Source organism: Gymnoscopelus braueri, assembly GCF_963280865.1.
Source record: "Gymnoscopelus braueri genome assembly, chromosome: 9".
Classification (NCBI taxonomy): Eukaryota; Metazoa; Chordata; class Actinopteri; order Myctophiformes; family Myctophidae; genus Gymnoscopelus; species Gymnoscopelus braueri.
In genome coordinates, this window is record NC_137610.1 from 21,573,217 (window position 1) to 21,591,237 (window position 18,021).

The 18,021-nt window shown below is 40.6% G+C and overlaps 1 protein-coding gene across 2 annotated transcripts in view; it reads right to left on the reverse strand.

Annotated features, from left to right (window-relative positions):
* The window catches only part of fanci (FA complementation group I), a 19,774-nt gene extending 2,033 nt beyond the window's left edge, over positions 1-17,741 (reverse strand). Inside the window, exons 1-32 of one of the 2 annotated variants that reach the window (XM_080438671.1) lie at positions 17,645-17,741; positions 16,976-17,048; positions 16,336-16,466; positions 15,755-15,908; positions 15,144-15,201; positions 14,824-14,865; positions 14,359-14,482; positions 13,774-13,859; positions 13,541-13,670; positions 13,319-13,396; positions 12,941-13,077; positions 12,193-12,376; positions 11,491-11,578; positions 11,082-11,212; positions 10,746-10,816; positions 10,212-10,326; positions 9,490-9,612; positions 9,094-9,162; positions 8,895-8,996; positions 8,355-8,546; positions 6,757-6,878; positions 6,426-6,584; positions 4,844-5,023; positions 3,619-3,788; positions 3,418-3,494; positions 2,907-3,023; positions 2,521-2,572; positions 2,309-2,436; positions 1,965-2,030; positions 1,725-1,821; positions 945-1,129; positions 72-125 (exon numbers count right to left, since the gene is read on the reverse strand). In XM_080438671.1, coding sequence (XP_080294797.1) covers positions 72-125; positions 945-1,129; positions 1,725-1,821; positions 1,965-2,030; positions 2,309-2,436; positions 2,521-2,572; positions 2,907-3,023; positions 3,418-3,494; positions 3,619-3,788; positions 4,844-5,023; positions 6,426-6,584; positions 6,757-6,878; positions 8,355-8,546; positions 8,895-8,996; positions 9,094-9,162; positions 9,490-9,612; positions 10,212-10,326; positions 10,746-10,816; positions 11,082-11,212; positions 11,491-11,578; positions 12,193-12,376; positions 12,941-13,077; positions 13,319-13,396; positions 13,541-13,670; positions 13,774-13,859; positions 14,359-14,482; positions 14,824-14,865; positions 15,144-15,201; positions 15,755-15,908; positions 16,336-16,466; positions 16,976-17,048; positions 17,645-17,737 — 3,588 coding nt within the window. In that variant the 5' untranslated portion in view covers positions 17,738-17,741. Of the gene's footprint in view, positions 1-71; positions 126-944; positions 1,130-1,724; positions 1,822-1,964; positions 2,031-2,308; positions 2,437-2,520; positions 2,573-2,906; positions 3,024-3,417; positions 3,495-3,618; positions 3,789-4,843; positions 5,024-6,425; positions 6,585-6,756; positions 6,879-8,354; positions 8,547-8,894; positions 8,997-9,093; positions 9,163-9,489; positions 9,613-10,211; positions 10,327-10,745; positions 10,817-11,081; positions 11,213-11,490; positions 11,579-12,192; positions 12,377-12,940; positions 13,078-13,318; positions 13,397-13,540; positions 13,674-13,773; positions 13,860-14,358; positions 14,483-14,823; positions 14,866-15,143; positions 15,202-15,754; positions 15,909-16,335; positions 16,467-16,975; positions 17,049-17,644 lie in introns of both variants that reach the window. The other variant, XM_080438670.1, reaches the window with a different exon arrangement.
* Between the last annotated feature and the right edge of the window lie 280 nt (positions 17,742-18,021).

Below are 18,021 nucleotides of genomic sequence, written 5' to 3' on the forward strand. Positions count from 1 at the left end.
CGATGCAACACTTAGGGGACTATAATGATTCGAAATGCACCAAAACGTTCTCTTGCAAACTTCAAACCTACCAGCTTCTCAACGCGTGAAGGCAGCGTACCGTGTTGAGAACACACCTGAATGTACTGAAATGACAAGCACAGACAAGAATGATAAAATCACAGCAGGAAAGCTATATAAAAACACTTAAAAATGTTAGGTCAAAGTCTATGCAGTATGTACTATATGTATCCTTTCACCACTTAAGCCTCAATTATACTACTTGTCACACATACAAAATGGTAAATAAATGGTAAATGGTGCATTTATATAGCACTTTTATCCAAATCGCTTTACATAGATTGTGCATTACATTCACCCACATTCATACACCGATGGCGGAGGAATCCATGCAAGGCACCAACCTGCTCATCGGGAGCAATTAGGGGTTCAGTGTCTTGCTCAAGGACACTTCGACACTAACTCTGGGGGAGCCCGGGATCGAAGTGGAAACCTTGCGGTTCCCTTCCGGCCGCTCTACCCCTGAGCCACTGCCACCCCGGAAGATCTACAAGCTCACAGTGAGCTTGTAGATCTGCTAACTTTGCCTATAATGGCATGCCCAAAATAGAGACAACAGGGGTCCTTGACACGGAAAAAGATATAGCAACAATAGGTTTTCAGAAATATTTAGACATTTGTTGAGACATTTGACAGTTACAAATGTTCGCTTTAAAAAATTGATATTCAAAGATTTGCAAAAATGTTCACGATTTAAAAAAAAAAGATCTACAAGCAGATCTACAAGCTGCTTGTAGATCTGCTCATAGAGCAGCACTCGGTGCCGCGCTATGAGCTTGCATATCTGCTATTTTTGAATAGCCCAAAGTATAAAATAATGGTCACAGCGCAACTCTAAAATGACACAGTATGCGTTTCCCGGATTGAATGGATTAAATACGCACATATTTGACGAGCGTAGTGAGGATGGTGTATGTGCGGCTCAGGTCTCGGAGCAGCGTGTCGGTGCACGTCCCGGGCAGCAGGGCGGTCTGGACCAGCTCCGTCAGGGCGTTCAAGAGGGTCCCCAGCTGCATGGTCACCGCCTTCTCCACCGGGTCCTGCTGGCCCGCTGTCTGGGTGACCTCACCTGCACAAATGCATTCACAGACACTACATGTGATCAGTGGTGTAAAGTAACCAAGTACATTTACTCAAGTAATGTACTTAAGTACAATTTTGAGGTATGTTTTACTTTACAGGAGTATTTCCAATTTTCAGTACTTTTACTTCTACTCCACTGTACCTCAGAGGCAACTATTGTACTTTTTACACTTTAATTACTTTAGTTACTTTGTAGATTTTGATTATTATTACAAAACATTTCTCAAAGCTGTCAAGTTTCCTCTTAACATTCTAATTTAAAAAATATATAAATCCATGTTTTGATTTGCAGAAAGACTGGGGTTTGGGTGAGTTATTTTTCATTTATACCACATAAAGATGCAATGAAAGTGAGATTACATTTAATGTCTCTGCTGCCATTTTTTATTAGTTTATTGAAATACTGTATATCCATATCAGAGAACTCGGCATACTGCCCCAGTCCAACTCTTCACCAGGCTTCTGTTCATTTCAAAGTTGTATCTCTCAATACTCTAATACTTTTTCTTCTGTGTGAGTGCCAACTCTCCAAGTCAAAGTCCTCGTTTGTGAAAATACCTGGCCAATAAGAAGACTCTTACCAGAGCTTGGTTTGTCAAAGGCCAGCTGGCTTTTCTTCTTGGCAATCAGCCAGTCCACCTCATCCAGCACTCTGCCAACCTGGGACAGGACCAGCAGCTGGGACGAGACAATGGAGAGTGATGTGAGCGCTGAATGATGTGAGTGGGCAGATTCAAGGGCTGTCCGTTTAAAATGGACTCTGTCTAGACCTGACTGTCATGGGCAATGTGTGAGAATGGTGTTGCAAGGGCAGCACTCACAGCTGCTGTTGTAGCGGTCTTCATGTTGACAATGGCAAAGTGAGAGTGTTTTTCGACCTCCACATCCTGCGTATACAAAAACAGAGCATGATCCAATGCACAACTTATGACATATTTTCAAACATTTTCAAAATAAAATGTGAAAATAGCTGATCTAGATCTGCTATTTTTAAAATAAATGGAAAACTTTCCATACATTGTTACGAGGTTGCTGATATTTCATCTATTTATGTAATGCACACCATGCAACATGCTGCCTTGCAATTGTTACTACAACCCAGAGAGAGGTGGCTAGTCTCCTGTTGTCAGTTTTAATTTACAACATTATAGTCTGTAATGTGTACCTGATCGATATCTCCCAACTGACTGTGGATGTCTTGGCAGAGCTCAGACAATAAGCTTACAGAACTCTTGTAGAGCACGTGCAGGTTGAAGAGAAGAGAGAGTAGGCCCTTGGAGAACGCAGCATCCTCTGAGAGACGAGAGAGAGAGATCAATACTTCTTACAAGAGCCCTTCTTTGTGATCAAGGATAATCAATGAGAACTGTGACTTACCAAAGCTAGTCTCCTTACAGATTTTAACTGTCCAGGTGATCATCTGCACAAACTATCAATTTGATAAGAGACATAGTGTTAGGTTAGAAGACGATTGAGGTTTCCAATTATTATCATTTTAGGGGCCTTCTTTGACATACAAAGAAAGGATTAAAACATTGTTTTACAATTATATACCAAGGAAGTCAATTACTATTGTGTAATGTACTTTCTTAATTTTTGAGCCAAGCACTTCAACACAATTAAATTATCTACAATTGTGTAACAACTTCTGTATTATTCAATAACGTGGCATGCAAGTAACATAACACAAGAAATGAATTTACAGGCGGCAGACACACAAATCGACATGGTGTGATATTAATTGCCTTTTCAAGACCACCCACCTGTTGGGAGGAAGGGTCTAGCTGGCGTGAGAGCACGGTCAAGATGCTGACCAGCAGCTGAGCCTCTTTGCTGTTAAATTCGTCCTCTCCTCCACTCAGCTGAGTGAATAGCGCCCTCTGTTGGCCAAATAAGAGACACGCACGACAAAGAAAGAAGACTTTACCTCGGATCAAATGAAGACATCAGCTCCTCAAATGGTACAATAGATATTGTAAAATCTATCCATCTCCACTATAAAACACAACTGTGCTGTCAAGGTGCTTTTGCCTCGAGATCTGACATGTTGCATAGATCTTGGATTTTAGGATTGGTCCAAATGGACTCTTACAGGTCTGTAACTTGAGAGAGTACAAATGTAATCCATTTGGTTCCATTTGTACTCTCTCAAAGTTATGGGAGTCCTTGAAATGTAAAAGTTATTGAAGCCACCACTGATATGACACCAAATCTATACTCGCTCTGGAACAGGAAAGGAACAGGAAAAACAGAAATGGTTTTATTTGGAAACACCTGAAACTGTCGGATGTAGAAGAAGGTGATCTCTGTGACGCTCCCCCCCTCTGGCTCGCCATCCCCGTGCGAGATGTCTGGATGAAAAAACATAACAAAACTTTATAATAATAATTTTCGATTAACCGACATGAAGCAAGATAAAGTCGTGAGAGGTTCTAAATGTCGGTTCTGATCAATTTTCGGTTAATGCCTACTGACCCCCCATGGCAGAGAGCAGCTGGGCCACGCGGTCTGGGTAGCGCTGCAGGCAGGCGCTGAAGATCCTCAGCAGACCCTCCAGACACAGCAGAGACAGGCTGGAGCGCTTCTCCTTCTTCCCCACCTCCTCCACCACACTGGGGATGTTGGTGTAACGCCACATCAGCACACTGACACCAGAATTGGAGGAAAAAACAAAAACAAGATCAGAGCACAGACATTTTTATATTTATACATTCATTGGTCCACTCACTTTCATTTATTTTAATTACGACACAAAAGACGTTGCTTAGTTGTGCGCCATAACAGGCCGTGGTTACACCTGTCCTTTCAGTGTGGCTTTTGTCAAGTGTCAAGTCTGCAACACTGATGGCATTGTGATCCGATGAGCCAGACTACATGCTGGGATGGCCTGGCTCAAACATTGGTTTCAGGTGAGGATGTGGACAGCCATGTGGGGCACAATGCAGCCTATTGATGTGATCCTCCCCTGTCAACAGGGGTCGGTCCACCACAGAGGAGCACAATGGCTGCTCTAAAAGTACCCGTCTCTGCTGCTCTCTGCTCAACAAAGCACGGCTGGTACGGGGCTGCCAACATTACTAAATCAAATATAAAGAGTTTGATGTACTGCACAGGAACATTACCTCTGATCACAAATGTAAATAGACTTTTCACATTTAAGTATCAAGTGTGGACACACATACCCACGGAGACAAGTTCTGATCACAGAATTCACAATGAAAGACAAGTGTAACCACAGCATATTTAACAACTATTTTTTGCTCATAATGCCATGCAGATAGTATACTTGTACATCACCTATATTGACTACTTTAGAAGATTTCTGCCTATAATGACATGCCTAACATAGGGACACCAGGTTGAAAGTGATTAATCATACTGCAACAACAATTCTTAAGTCACAATGCCCCAAGAATTACATTTCTGAGAAAGCCAATTGACTCAGCCTAGTATATAATCTCACAAATACTGTCTGTGACATCATAGGGTCAATTGTCATCTGCGAGGACGACTGTCTGCTGTTCAATTATGTGATCTACAGTGTGAATGCATGTATTGTCCTATTGTTGCAAGTCCTGAATGTTCAGCCATTATATCTGGAATGCCAAGTGAATTCCTCGTGTTACCTCAGTTACCGTCACATCACACTCATTTGACACAGAAGTGTTTCTGTGATTCCGATTGTGCAGAAAAGCTCTACCTCGTCATGTCACAAAGGAAGCGGAACGCCTTGTCTGCGCTCTGTCCGTCGGGGCCGTCCGTGTGTCCGGACTCCTCCAGCTGTTGGATCTTCTGCAGGGCCACGCTCAGCGCGTAGCGCAGGAATTCGCCGCTGGCGCGCAGCACTGACAGAGCCTCCTCTCTGCTCTGAGAGCTGTCTCTATAAAAACACACACGGTACACCACACTTGAGTCCATTGCCCTTTCCTACCATACACCAAGGGTTCCCAAAGTTTTCAGTGCTGCCCCAAAATAATCATATTTGAACTGGGGAACCCCCATCCTGACAAGCACTTGGAATTGTAGGCATGACATTTAGTTCAACTCGGTTTCACAGATAAATATTGTGAAAATAGCCGAACTACAAGCTCACAACGCTCGCATCGCACTGCTTGTATCGGCTATTTTCACAATGTTTGCATCTTTCTTAGCGAAATATTTGACAATTTGGTATTAAAAAGGTCTTTAAAGTCCTTAAATTGTCACTTTAGAAATGTGCAGATACCCTGTATACACTTATACTGTATGTTGGTTTGTTTACTGTTGAGTGAGAAAACAATGTTGCACATTAAGCTAATCATCTGGGGACCGCCCAAAATTATTTGGAGACCCCTCTGGGGGTCCTGACCCCCAGTTTGGGAACCACTGGCATACACACATAAAATGAATGCGTTTGTTTGTACGTACGTGTGAAATAATCGATGGAATGCCTAGTGCCATTAAGTGATATTTTTTGGTTAAAACAAAACGTTTTAGTAGAAAAAGTTAAAGCACTCTACATTCTGATAGTAATCACAAAGTGTTTGTTCAGTAAGATGGGTCTCCTCGTCTTTCCGGCTCTTTAGTAAACAGAAAATACATTTTCAAGTGGGACACCAATTTCATCCAATCAGGAGAGAGAAATGTATCAACTTCAATGTTTATAGAGTTCCAGTTCCAATTTTGTCTGCTCATTTTTGTTCAATCACTTCCAATTTCACCGTTTATCTGTATCCTATTGAGTTATCTCTCCTAATTGGATAAAATTGCTATCCCAACTTGAAAATTTATTTTCTATTTACAAAGACCCGGAGAGACAGGGAGAACCCTGTTACTGAACAAACACTCATAGCAATACTTATAATCGGAATATAGAGCCATTTAACACTTATTTTAATTAAACAATTTAAGCCCTATATACTATGTCAAATGATGAATAGCTACAAGCTCACAACACATTTTGGTGCGATATGTTGTGAGCTTGTAGATCTACTATTTTTGAAATATTGCAAAAATGTACATTTACAAAATAGGGACGCCAGGTTGAAAGTTGTTAATCTGATTAGACCAGTCATTTCTTCAAGACATTTGTATGAGATGCAAAACGGGGCATTCTGATGATGTCGCCCAACGTTTCACGTTGTCTGATTTCCAATGGGACTCTTCCAATGATGCCGTTGATTCTGGAGTACTGCAGTTTATGTAGTAATGAACACAAGGTTATTTACTAGGCTTGGGATTTTATCTATCTATAATATCGTATATCTGCAATATTTTTCCGCTATATCCAGTCTACTAGTTACCTGAAGAGCGTGGTGAGGAGTGTTGATATGAAACCCATGGAGAGCAGACTGCGTGGGGTCTTGGAGGAGGTTCGGCCCTTCCCGGATTTCTCCTTCATTATCTCAGACAGCTTATGGTAGCGGTTGAACAGATCCAGGAGCTCTTCGAAGCGGCTTTTACTGCAAACAAGGGGCATACCAGAGACATCAATCTATTGTTATCTTAAAATGTAAATTTGTTTTCATGATCGATGAAATCAATTAGTTTGATTAACTGTTGCACCCCAACTGATACAATATCATGGCATGATGACATGATTGAGTTCCGTTGTTCAAACAAGAGCACGGTTACCTGTAGTTGGCCTTGATGAAGTTGTACTCTATGAGCACCTCGTACACGCCCATTACCAGCACGCCATAGATGTTGTTCTTTATACCAACGCTGGAGCCCATGGAGAACTCTGCTGACTTGTCCTAACAGACACACATTTACGGTACGTTGACATGACATTTTCACAAACAACCATTGACATAACATGGCTAATCGGAATAACAGCGTCTTTCCTATACATGCAGATATTAGGGATGCACCGATATATCTGCAGTACATCGGTATATGCCAATATTCCCCATATCTGCAAATATGATGACATTCACCAATGGCAGTGGCAATGATCAATGTTTTCAGGTAGTTGTATAACAGGCAAAAAAAAAAAGATTTTGCAATACTTTGTCATGTGAAAGGAGGTTATATTTCATACATTTGTATGATTGAATTTAAACTCATTCAAAGACAGTGTAAAGATCAAGACTTTAAAACAGTCCAGTTATTTGTGATTTTCTTTGCATTTCTTTGTTTCCCTGGCACGAAACGGGGAATACATTTATTTACGGTATTTTTACAAAGAAAATTGTTTCAGCGTCGGCTTCGGCTAATGGCCAAATTGTTATTTTATACATCAGCATTAGCTCAGAATTTCACAATCAGCGCATCCCTAACAGATATCCTCAATTATCGGATTGAGCGCTTACAATGCTCACGCCTGCATTAGTCCATGAGCCAGACAAGATTTCATTATCGAAAGAGTGGGCAAAACCATACCTATATTAAATTGTTCATAGGGTCAATACGAGTAAATAAATATATGATAACCTCTCCACAGGAGCAGCTTTTTCATGGTTATCACACATTTTGTTATTTTCCCCATACGTACATGACAGGTGAAAAAATTACAAAATTTAAAAAAGAGTTATCATAATGAAACTTCCTGAGTTGATTACTTACATGAAGACAATGATTTATCGTATTACAAGTTTTCTGAAATTGTATATTTAAATATGCAAATTAGGCATTTAGTCCATGAGCCAGAGCCCCAAAATTGAGCCAGATATTGAATATTCCCTTGTTAAAAACCTTTTACTCCAACATCTTAACAAAATGAAATAAGTATGTTGACTCTGGCTTTGTCCAATGTTCCAATGTTGATTCTGGAAAGTTATGCAAATGTAGGCATATTTTCCTAATGCCTAATTTGCATATTTAAATATACAATTTCAGAAAACTTGTAATACGATAAATCATTGTTTTCATGTAAGTAATCAACTCAGGAAGTTTCATTATGATAACTCTTTTTAAAATGTTGTCATTTTTTCACCTGTCATGTACGTATGGGGAAAATAACAAAATGTGTGATAACCATGAAAAAGCTGCTCCTGTGGAAAGGTTATCATATATTTATTTACTCGTATTGACCCTATGAACAATTTAATATAGGTTTGGTTTTGCCCACTCTTTCGATAATCATTGCTCAATTTTGGGGCTCTGGCTCATGGACTACATTGACAGGTCAATAGCACAGGACAAAGGCTCTAAGAAGACATAGAGTATAATCGAACTCCCTCAGTGTCCGTTCCACTAGTCTCTGTGCCAACTGCCAAGGTATTGCATACCAGCTCAAAGTCTTCCAGTTCACTCTTGATCATGCGCCTCGTCATGCTCTGCAGGATGGCATGCAGCTCCGACTGGCATCCCCCCTCCTCTTCATCCTCCTCATCGTCGTCACTCTCGGCGTTGGGGTTGGCCGACGAGCGGGCGCTTTGGAGCCACAGCAGGCAGTGGACCACGCAGCTCACCAGGTGGCCCTGAGGGACATGATACACTGCTAATTCATGATACAATCCTCAGTGTTACTGTCCATTTGTAACACTGAGAGTTAATCCAAAAAAGTGAAAATACAACCGCTCATCCGTTAATAAACTTAGGTGAGGTGCTGGAGCCGAACAGAATCAAAATAGGTGAAAAAGGGTTGGGAGTGCAAAACTCAAAGTGAGTATGACCTTTTTCAGCCGTTTTAACTCTTACAGGTTCATTTGGTTCCATTTGTAACTCCCAGAGTTAAATTTACACCACAGATTTTATGGTGTGAGTGCTACGCCCACAAAGGAATGAGCAGACAGACAGAAAGAGACACTGGAATATAGGCAGAGTACCAGTGGCTCCTGAAGAAAGACTTGGTCTCCCTGGGCAGTGATGCATGGCTCCAGCTTCACTGGAGGCAGGAGGTCTTGTTCGGGTTCATAGTAACGCTTCAGCTAGGGGAACAATGAACAGTCATGTCATACAGCTTTCCGTTTATGTATACATTATGGCCTGCAGGGACATTAAAGATAACCACACACACACACATACTTGGGAGAGGAGGGTCTGCGTGATGGAACTTGCCAGTTGTGAGTTGCGACGGAGGACATCGTGAAACCCCTGAAACAGGTGAAGTAATTGCTTTTAACCTCCTAAAAAAACTTTTTATTTTCACATATTTAATGCCCATAATGTTATGCACTCAGGCGTGTATTGTGAATAATCTATTAAAACCAGATGGGGTCTAAGAACAGCGTGGATCTCTGATGTTATACGAGTTGATGACATTATAATGTTATATTGATGACGTCTGTCTTAACCAAACATGGAGGGACGGCAGGACAGTGGATACGAGATTATGAATTCATAAAATATGAAAAATTCACACACAACAAAATGTTGCCGTAAAACCTACAAGACCTACAAGAGTTTCAACAATGATCTGACCTCATAGAGCATCAGGCGTACATCAGCCTGCTGGCCCAGGCAGCGGCGCAGGCTGCTGATGATCTCCAGACAGAAGGCCTCGTTGGCAGCGGCGTTGTAACGCGCGTGAACATCCACTTGGATCTGATCAGACAGGCACTTCATCAGCAACATTGTACACTGGCACATACTTTTAGAAATGCAAGCGCTTGATCCACATGAACCCTATTCTGGATCACAATAGGCAAATATTCTATGAAAATAGCAGAGCCATAAGCTCACAGGGCGATTATTGAAGAGATTTGGTGTAGAAGGAGAAAATGAGAGGACCATGGATAGAACCCTGGGGGATCCCGGTCCACAAAGTATATGGGGTTTAAAGTGGTTAAAGCACATTCCCAAAACAATATTTGATCAGATTATTGTACATCTAATCACAATTATTTTGTCACGATCTGTTCTATATCAATTATTTGGCTCGAATGTCTTTTGAAACAATGTTGAAATTTAATAAAAAATATAATAATTTGTTGTTCTAAGTGCACTTACAAATAAAGTGACATTAGTGATTACATTTTTGTATTTTCAAAGATGCAACTCCTGGGCCACAACTGTATAAAAATCACAATAAATCGCAGCATCGCTACACATCAAAGAATTGTCATCTTATCAAATTATGCTATCAGGCATAACTTCATAATAATTATGTATAATAAGTCACTGAAAATGACTTCATGTTGTACCTGGCTGGAGGAGAAGGCTTGGCTAGACTGACTAGAGGCCATGCTGCCCAACACTTTGAAGTTCCTTAATAGCAACAGGAAGCCGGTTACCGCAGACTTCCTTCCGTCCAGCTGACTGGTAGAGGAACGTAGTGGAGAGATGGAGGTCAGCTTTAGTCATTGTTTGACTCATTGAGTTCAGTCAAGTGGATCAATATAATACATAAAGTATTACATTTCTATTATTTTCATCCAGGTGTGATTAGTGAAAATTACATACACGACCATACATTTTGTCTAGGAGCAAACACTCATAAATATGTGGAATATAAACCGAACAGTAGCCTAATGTTAATCACTGGGTAAACTGATACAGTAGCTGTTGTGTTGGGGGATGATTGGAAACTCTGTTTAAGAAATATACAAAAACATATATAATAGATTACCAAATTAAGTTTAAAGTTGGCTAGCTCATCCACTTATCCTGCTTTGTGAGCCAGGCCCCCTAGTATGAAAAACAGACGGGAGAGTGAGATAAAGAAGATATATTCATACCTGGAAAACATGGCCTTGCGGAGAACTAGGATCAAAGCATCTTTCAAGGACATGCTGACTTTCAAGAGTGGCTGAACATAGAAGACACAAAGAAACAAACACACAGGAGGAGATTAGTCTATTGTGAATGTATGTGTGTGAGCGTGTGTGTGTGCGCGTGTGCGTGTGTGTGCGCGTGTGTGTGCGCGTGCGTGCGTGCGTGCGTGCGTGCGTGTGTATGTGTGCGTACTTGCATTGCTATACTTGTGAGGGACAAATGTCTCCACTATAGTACTAGTAGAATATGAAAAAAACAACATTGTGGACAATTGTATGTGTGCATGCATGCGTGTGTACCTGGACAGCTTTCAGAAGACCTTGCACCGTGGCCAAGGGCAGGTATGACAGGTGGTCAAACGTCTCTGTCACCTTAGAGGATGACTCCAGGAGGATCATGGGAGCAGAGACCACAATGTCTGAGAAAAGTTCTAATGACGCAAAAACAGAACAACAAATGGAAACAGCAATCAATCATTGTCTGCCTCCAAATTCAGTGGTGAGACACTACAGAACAGCTAAAGGTTGGAGTGGATCTTTAGTAGTGGTGCAACAGTTAATCAAACTACTTGATTTAATAGATACAAAAAAGAAAGAAAACTTGATTTAATAAAATAATCAATTTGGGAGGAAAACTTTGATTAATCAAAAAAGTCAATAGTTGCAGCTCTACTCTTTACAGTTCATTTGGGGCCGTCTCTCACATTACCTATGAAATGATTGACAGGTGAAGCCGTCTTGGTCACTAAGCGGTTCAGAACTTGCTCCAGTATCTCTCCTCGGATCGTCTCATGGATCTGTGACAGAAAGAGACGCTGGTCAACACAGCTTCGATGGAAAGAAAATAATATGCATGCAGGCAACACAGTTCAGGGAGAATGCAATTCATAACAAGATTATACAAGTTACTTTAATCACTGGTTCTCAATTTGAGGTCCTTGGACCCCCAGGGTCATTGAGGGGGTTCCAGGGGGCCCCCAGCTAAATTATTGACAGTTAAGAACCAAATGGACCCTTGCAGGTCTGTAACTCTGATAGGGTACAAATTGAAATGAACGCGGAGGATTTTACATTGTAAATAGGAGATTAAAAACAAGATTAGAGATTAAAAACAAGAGATTAAAAACAAAAACAAAACAAAGTATCATTTGGGGTGTCGGTGGACTAATTCATATCAAACTGGGAGTCCTTGACATTGATTGAAAAGGTTAAGAATCACTGGTGAAAATTCTTTACAACCCGGGGGCATAATGAATAAACATTTTGCATCAAAGCTGTTCATATACTAGTTGATGCCTCATTCATACAGGTTGATGCCTTTATTCTCTGTGCATTAATCGCATGTAGAAAAGAAAAACACTCCCGATGTGTAAGGAATAGGATCTTTTCAAGAGACCTAGAGATGTCCCACCTTGAAGCCCTCCAATAGGACCTGAACGCCCAGCCTACAGGCTTGCTGAGTGGGGGTCTTAGCCGTAGCGGAGGTGGTCCCATCTGAAGGTTTCCCAAACGGTCCGGGTCTGGGTCCAAAAGTGTCCATGAGGAAGAAACCCAACTGGACCAGTCCCTGGGTGACGTGGTCCCAGCCAAACACACTGGATGAGGTGGAAGACGGTTCTTTGTTATCAAACTGTCACACATTGTTGGTGAGACACTACAAAAAAACATCATTTAAGGATTTGGCGTACTTTTGAGGGGACATATACAGTACATACAGTACACCCTGTCCTAGATGGCATGGCTCTGGTCCAAGCAAAAATGAAAAATCCTGAGAGTTAATTAATTAACTTATTTAAAGGAGTAATTTGATGACCGGCGGTCTCTCCGGTGGGAGACTCAAAGAGTCTCCTTTGAGTCTCCTACCGGATACATTAGCATCTTTCCGCAATCAATTTCCGGTAATAAAAATATTGGCTTAGGAATGCGACAAACACAAAAATCTCCATGAATTCAATGCTTCATGGGGTGTGTAATTGATAGAAAATAAGTCATTTTTTGGGTGAACTACTCCTTTAACTCGAGTTCTCTAGTTTGACGGCAGGATGCGTTCGTGTTTTGGTTTTGATGGGTTTGAAATTATTGATATATTGAATTGAAGTAAGTAATGATGATATCGCCCAGCCCCAAGGATGACGCTGTATAGAGTTTGATGTCCTGACCTGTTGTGAACGGTGTCCAGGATCATGTGTGCCACACTGCAGCGCTGAGGCAGCAGATCCTGCAGGAACTTTGAACCCTGCTGCAGCTGCTCCTCCTTGAAGCTCTTTGTGATCGCTGCTTTCAGGAGGTCAAACACCTGAGAGCAGTCAAAGACAGTGAACCCAACAAAAACATATCAAGAGTACGTGGAGAGAATACAGAATGACTGCATTGCCAAGAGTGGGAAGCTCAGGTTTTTTTCATGCTGAAATGTAATGCCCAGGAATTCCAATGCCCAGAATGTTAACTAACTTAATAATGTACTTTATCACATACTGAATAGCAAAAATGTGTCTATATTGAAGTTGCAGTCTGGCATGTACAGGCCAACCTCTCACCTGCTCCTCATACCGTGGGATGCGGGCCACAGAGAGCAGCAAGGCGACACTGAAAGGACACAGGTCCTCATGAGATGTCTGCAATGGACACAAGAGAAGATTTATCATACTGTGTCTCACACTGTGGTATTGTGCACATCTGTGTTGAATCACACCTGCGCATTTCACAAAAACAAAAAAAAGGAAACTGTCACAAGACACGAGAGAGACTGAGTCTGTAACCTTGAGACTTTTGAGGAACTCTCTCCCAAGTTCGTGGTCAAGTCGAACAGCAAAGACTATGTGGAGGATGGCGGTGCCCTCCACGTGCCGCAACTGGTCCTGTGGGATGGACTGAACTTCGAGATCCATGCTGCTGAGGAAAACGGACAGTTAAGAATACAGATGAGGAGATGGGGAGGCACAGAGTTTCTGTGGAGCACCGTCAAGCCTGCGTTGTTCAGTGTGTAACTTACTCTCCATCTTTCTGTTCTTCTTTCTGACGAAGGTCCTGCTCTTTAAAGTAACTGATGATTCCATCCAGGACCGCTTTCTTGCAGCCCTTGCAGACACAATGCATAATGATATACATTTATTGAACAAATCATATCTCCCATTACATCTAGGGCTGCAACTATCAATTATTGTCTTAATGATTATTCCATTGATTACTTTGTCGATTAATCAAATAATCTTGAAGCATGTTTCTTTTTCTTTATTTATTTTTTACAATTATTCAAATAAATTCTAATAGATTTCTTTGATTAGTATGATTAAACACTTATGCCCTACTTAACCCATACTTCGTCGTACAACAGTGTTGCAAAGAAATAGCGAAAATAGCCAATCTACAAGCTCACAACGCATCATGATACGTTGTGAAGCATTGTGAGCTTGTAGACTGGCTATTTTTTTAATTCGAAAATATCCCCCAAAATGTATTATTTTAATAAAATCTATTATTTTTTCAAATCGATTAAAGGGATTAGTTTGATTAACTGTTAGGCCCTAATCCCTAATTACCTACAACAGTAATTGTGAAATAGCCATTAGCCACACACCTTGGCAGATAATAGTAGCAGCTGGTAGACAAGTGGTGGGATCTCCTGGAGTTCCAATTTGTGGAACATTCTCAGTACCTTCTCCACCACAAACTGCAGCTCCTCTGGTGACAATGGCACATCCCTGTGACAGACATGTTCTAGACTATTACAACAGTGAGGCGTACAACTGATCCCACAGAACTGATCCAACTCTGACTAACATCAACCAGATCCAGGTGCCCAATGAATTGTGATTATTGGTATTCATTTACATGAAGAGGAAGAAGTCTGTACTAAAAATCAAGAGATTCCATTTGTTTTTGCCTTTCATATGAAAAACCTGACATTAAAGTTTAAACACTTGAGTGCTGGAGCTCTGGTCATGTCATTTTCAAACTAATGACTAACTTGGGAAAAATCTGTGTAAGTCATTGAGAGGGACACCAGTAAACAGATGACAGAGATGATAACCAACGATCTTACCTGAACATGGTGGTCAGGTGGATTACACATTGTGGGTCCCATCTGCAGGAAAAGATGAAAATAAAATAGCCTTCGTGATTACCAAATGGTTGGGCCTATATTTTCCCCCTTAATGAAAGTAATTTATGCCACCCAAACTAAATTTCTGATGAGTTGGACTGCATTCTTGTCCAGGGAAGAGATTAAATGGATATTGATATATTTCTTCAATAGATATTTCCCACCATTCTTTGACAAAGACATGCATAGTATTAGATAATGTTCTATGTATTCATATATAAGGAATGTAGTCTAAGCAGAGCTCATTTATGAATCCTCACCTGCTTGAACAGAGGCTGTTGATCAGCTGTTTCTTGTATTCCTCACCGCTGAGCTCTCCTGTGGTTACAACAAAATCAGCACGATTAGAGACGCACTGATTTTTCTAGCTCCCTTAACCACTTAAAACCTTTACACTTTATTGACCAGAGTTACCCCCCCCCCCAATCTATACTCCCTTTTTCCCTCTACGCCTAATCTCTTTGGCAAAAACTCTCTTTTTTACAAAACTACAGTGTGCACTCAGCAGGTGATATAGATTTCAGATTTCTCTAGATTTTTGTGACACCCCTAGTCCATAGAGTCCATCAATCATCATACTAGTAACCTAATCCTAATCAATGATAGAGATATGTATTTAAGATGGCGTCTCTGTATGTTGAACTCAACTGATGAAGTGCACTAGCTGGAAACATCATTGATCAATGGTGGACATGCCAATAAATTGCACTTAAGGGAGCTACACTGTACTTCTCTCATGTTTTATGATTGTCTTTTTTGGTCCAGCAACAGATTTAAATATTTTTTGCACATTTCTATGTAAAACCACAACAAAACAGTAATTACCATACCATCTAAATAAAGCCCCACCAGTATCATGTAATTACCATACCTTTGCCATAAGCTAAGGCCTCACAGCCTGCAAGGGCAGTCAGCACAGTGGGGAAGAGTTCCAGGGATTTGCCATTACCCATCTTGCCCGACTTGATGGCATCAACAAAGAGTTGTGCCATTTGTGCAAGAGAGGGCCCAGACAAATTATGAGTCTGCAAGATCAATAAATACAACAAGAAGGAATTTCAGTTTTGACTCAAGCTCAGCACAAACATTTAACTAGAACAAGAACAAGGTGTGAACAAATCCTATCAATTTTATATAGACAAAAGTTCAAAGAGTATAAGGGTACAAAACACTTTTTTATCACTGGTCTGATCGACCAGCAGGTCCAAATCTATGGGTCCCAAAGGAGGTTTCTGAGTACAAGACTACATCATTTCCTTCTAATGAATAATCACAACTCAAGTCCTGGCCAATTACCAGGATGTTACTGACGACAAAATGAAGTCAGTACAGTACTTTGCCAGTCTCTAGGATTTACCCTGTAGGAATATAAGCCAAAATTCACCAGGGCAGAGCAACGTTTAATTTGGTCTCGCCCAACACAAAGTGACCTAAGTCATAATGTCATCTCACCTCCAGCATGAGTAGTCCAATGATCTCCGCTGCCACCTCGGTTTGGAGGTCTCCTGACTCACACAGAGGGATGCAATGCTGATACAACAGAAGCCTGCGCTTCGATCCCTCAGGGGCACTAGGTGGAGAACCTGGCAGAAAAAAAGACAACATACTGTATGTGAAGAATTACTATTACAATTTAGGCATTTAGCAGACGCTCTTACACAGAGCGACTTACAAGTGCAAGATCAGAATAAGCAGTAAGCATGAACTCAAGGTAAATAATCACATAAATAATAGACTGCAGAGAGAACAGTGTACTGCCTCAAAGAATACCAGGTAAACAATGTACCTAGCATCTGTCTAAATAACATGCCATCAAATTCTAAATCACATTAACACTTGTGGTCGAGAAAAACAAATCTTCCAAAAATAATAATATGAGAACAAATGACCAAGATATGTCTGCATAGTAGACCGACACATGATCAAACACATGGCCTATGACATAGATGTCATAAAAAACAACTGAGATGAGACCACAGTCAGCAACATTATGAAACAACGACTGAGTTGTGAGATAATGTACCATGATGTAAAGTAAACCATGCAGTGGTGTAAATATCTGGACATAAAAAATAAAAAAAAAGTTACTTACCCTTAAATATGCCTTTGATCATAGCACCTATGTTTTTACCCTTCAGTGCACTGTTAGTGACCACTGTGCCCAACTAGGAGGGGGCAAAGCACACATCAGGATTCAGGAGTGGAAATACAGTGTCTGTTTTAGCCATCACACTCATTAAAACATGATAACCCTGAGAGTGCACACAATGTAAACAATAAATGGACCCTGGGTCCATTTGGCTACATTTGTGCACTTTCAGGGTCAAATTAACACTTATTTTTCTGTGTACTTTTTCCTACATTTCTTAATACTGAGACAGTTAGTTAGACTAAGTTAGTATAACTGTAACTAAGCTACTATATAGTATAGTTAGGAGTTGTAACTAAGTACATTGACTCAAGTAAATTAAATGCAATTTTGAGGTATTTTTACTTTACTGGAGTATTTCCAATTGTCTGTACTTTTACTTCTACTCCACTACATCTCAGAGGCAAATATTATATTTTTACTCCAGTACAATTATTTGAAAACTTTAGTTACTTTGTGGATTTTGATTATTATTACAAAAAACACATTACCCACTTCAGCTCTAAGTACATTTTGAATTTCGGACTTTTACTTGTAACAGAGTATTTCTACATTGCAGTATTGATACTTTTACTTAAGTAAAAAACATTGAGTACTTTTCCCACCACTGACCTTATCATGTGTCATGTTGGATAAGTAGCTCTGCAGCTCAGCAGTATTGTCTCCATCTGACAGGGAGACGATCTTCTCCAGTTCAGTCACCATAATGACAGCTATGAACATAATATCAACCATTTAAGCTGTCAGTGTCACAACATTGATATAATTAACCAGCTAGCGTTCATTGTGTACAAAACCTCATTGATTTGACACTACTAGTACAAGTACATTCGTACAAATGTATTTTTCTTCTGGGGGGGGGTCACTCAACCGAAGCTATGACATAGAAACATATAAAACATGCATTACCTGCTTTGGTTAATTGTAGTTAAGTTGTTATGAACATGAAAACTCTCAGTGTTTTCGTTTTATAACCTTCGCGCCAGCCA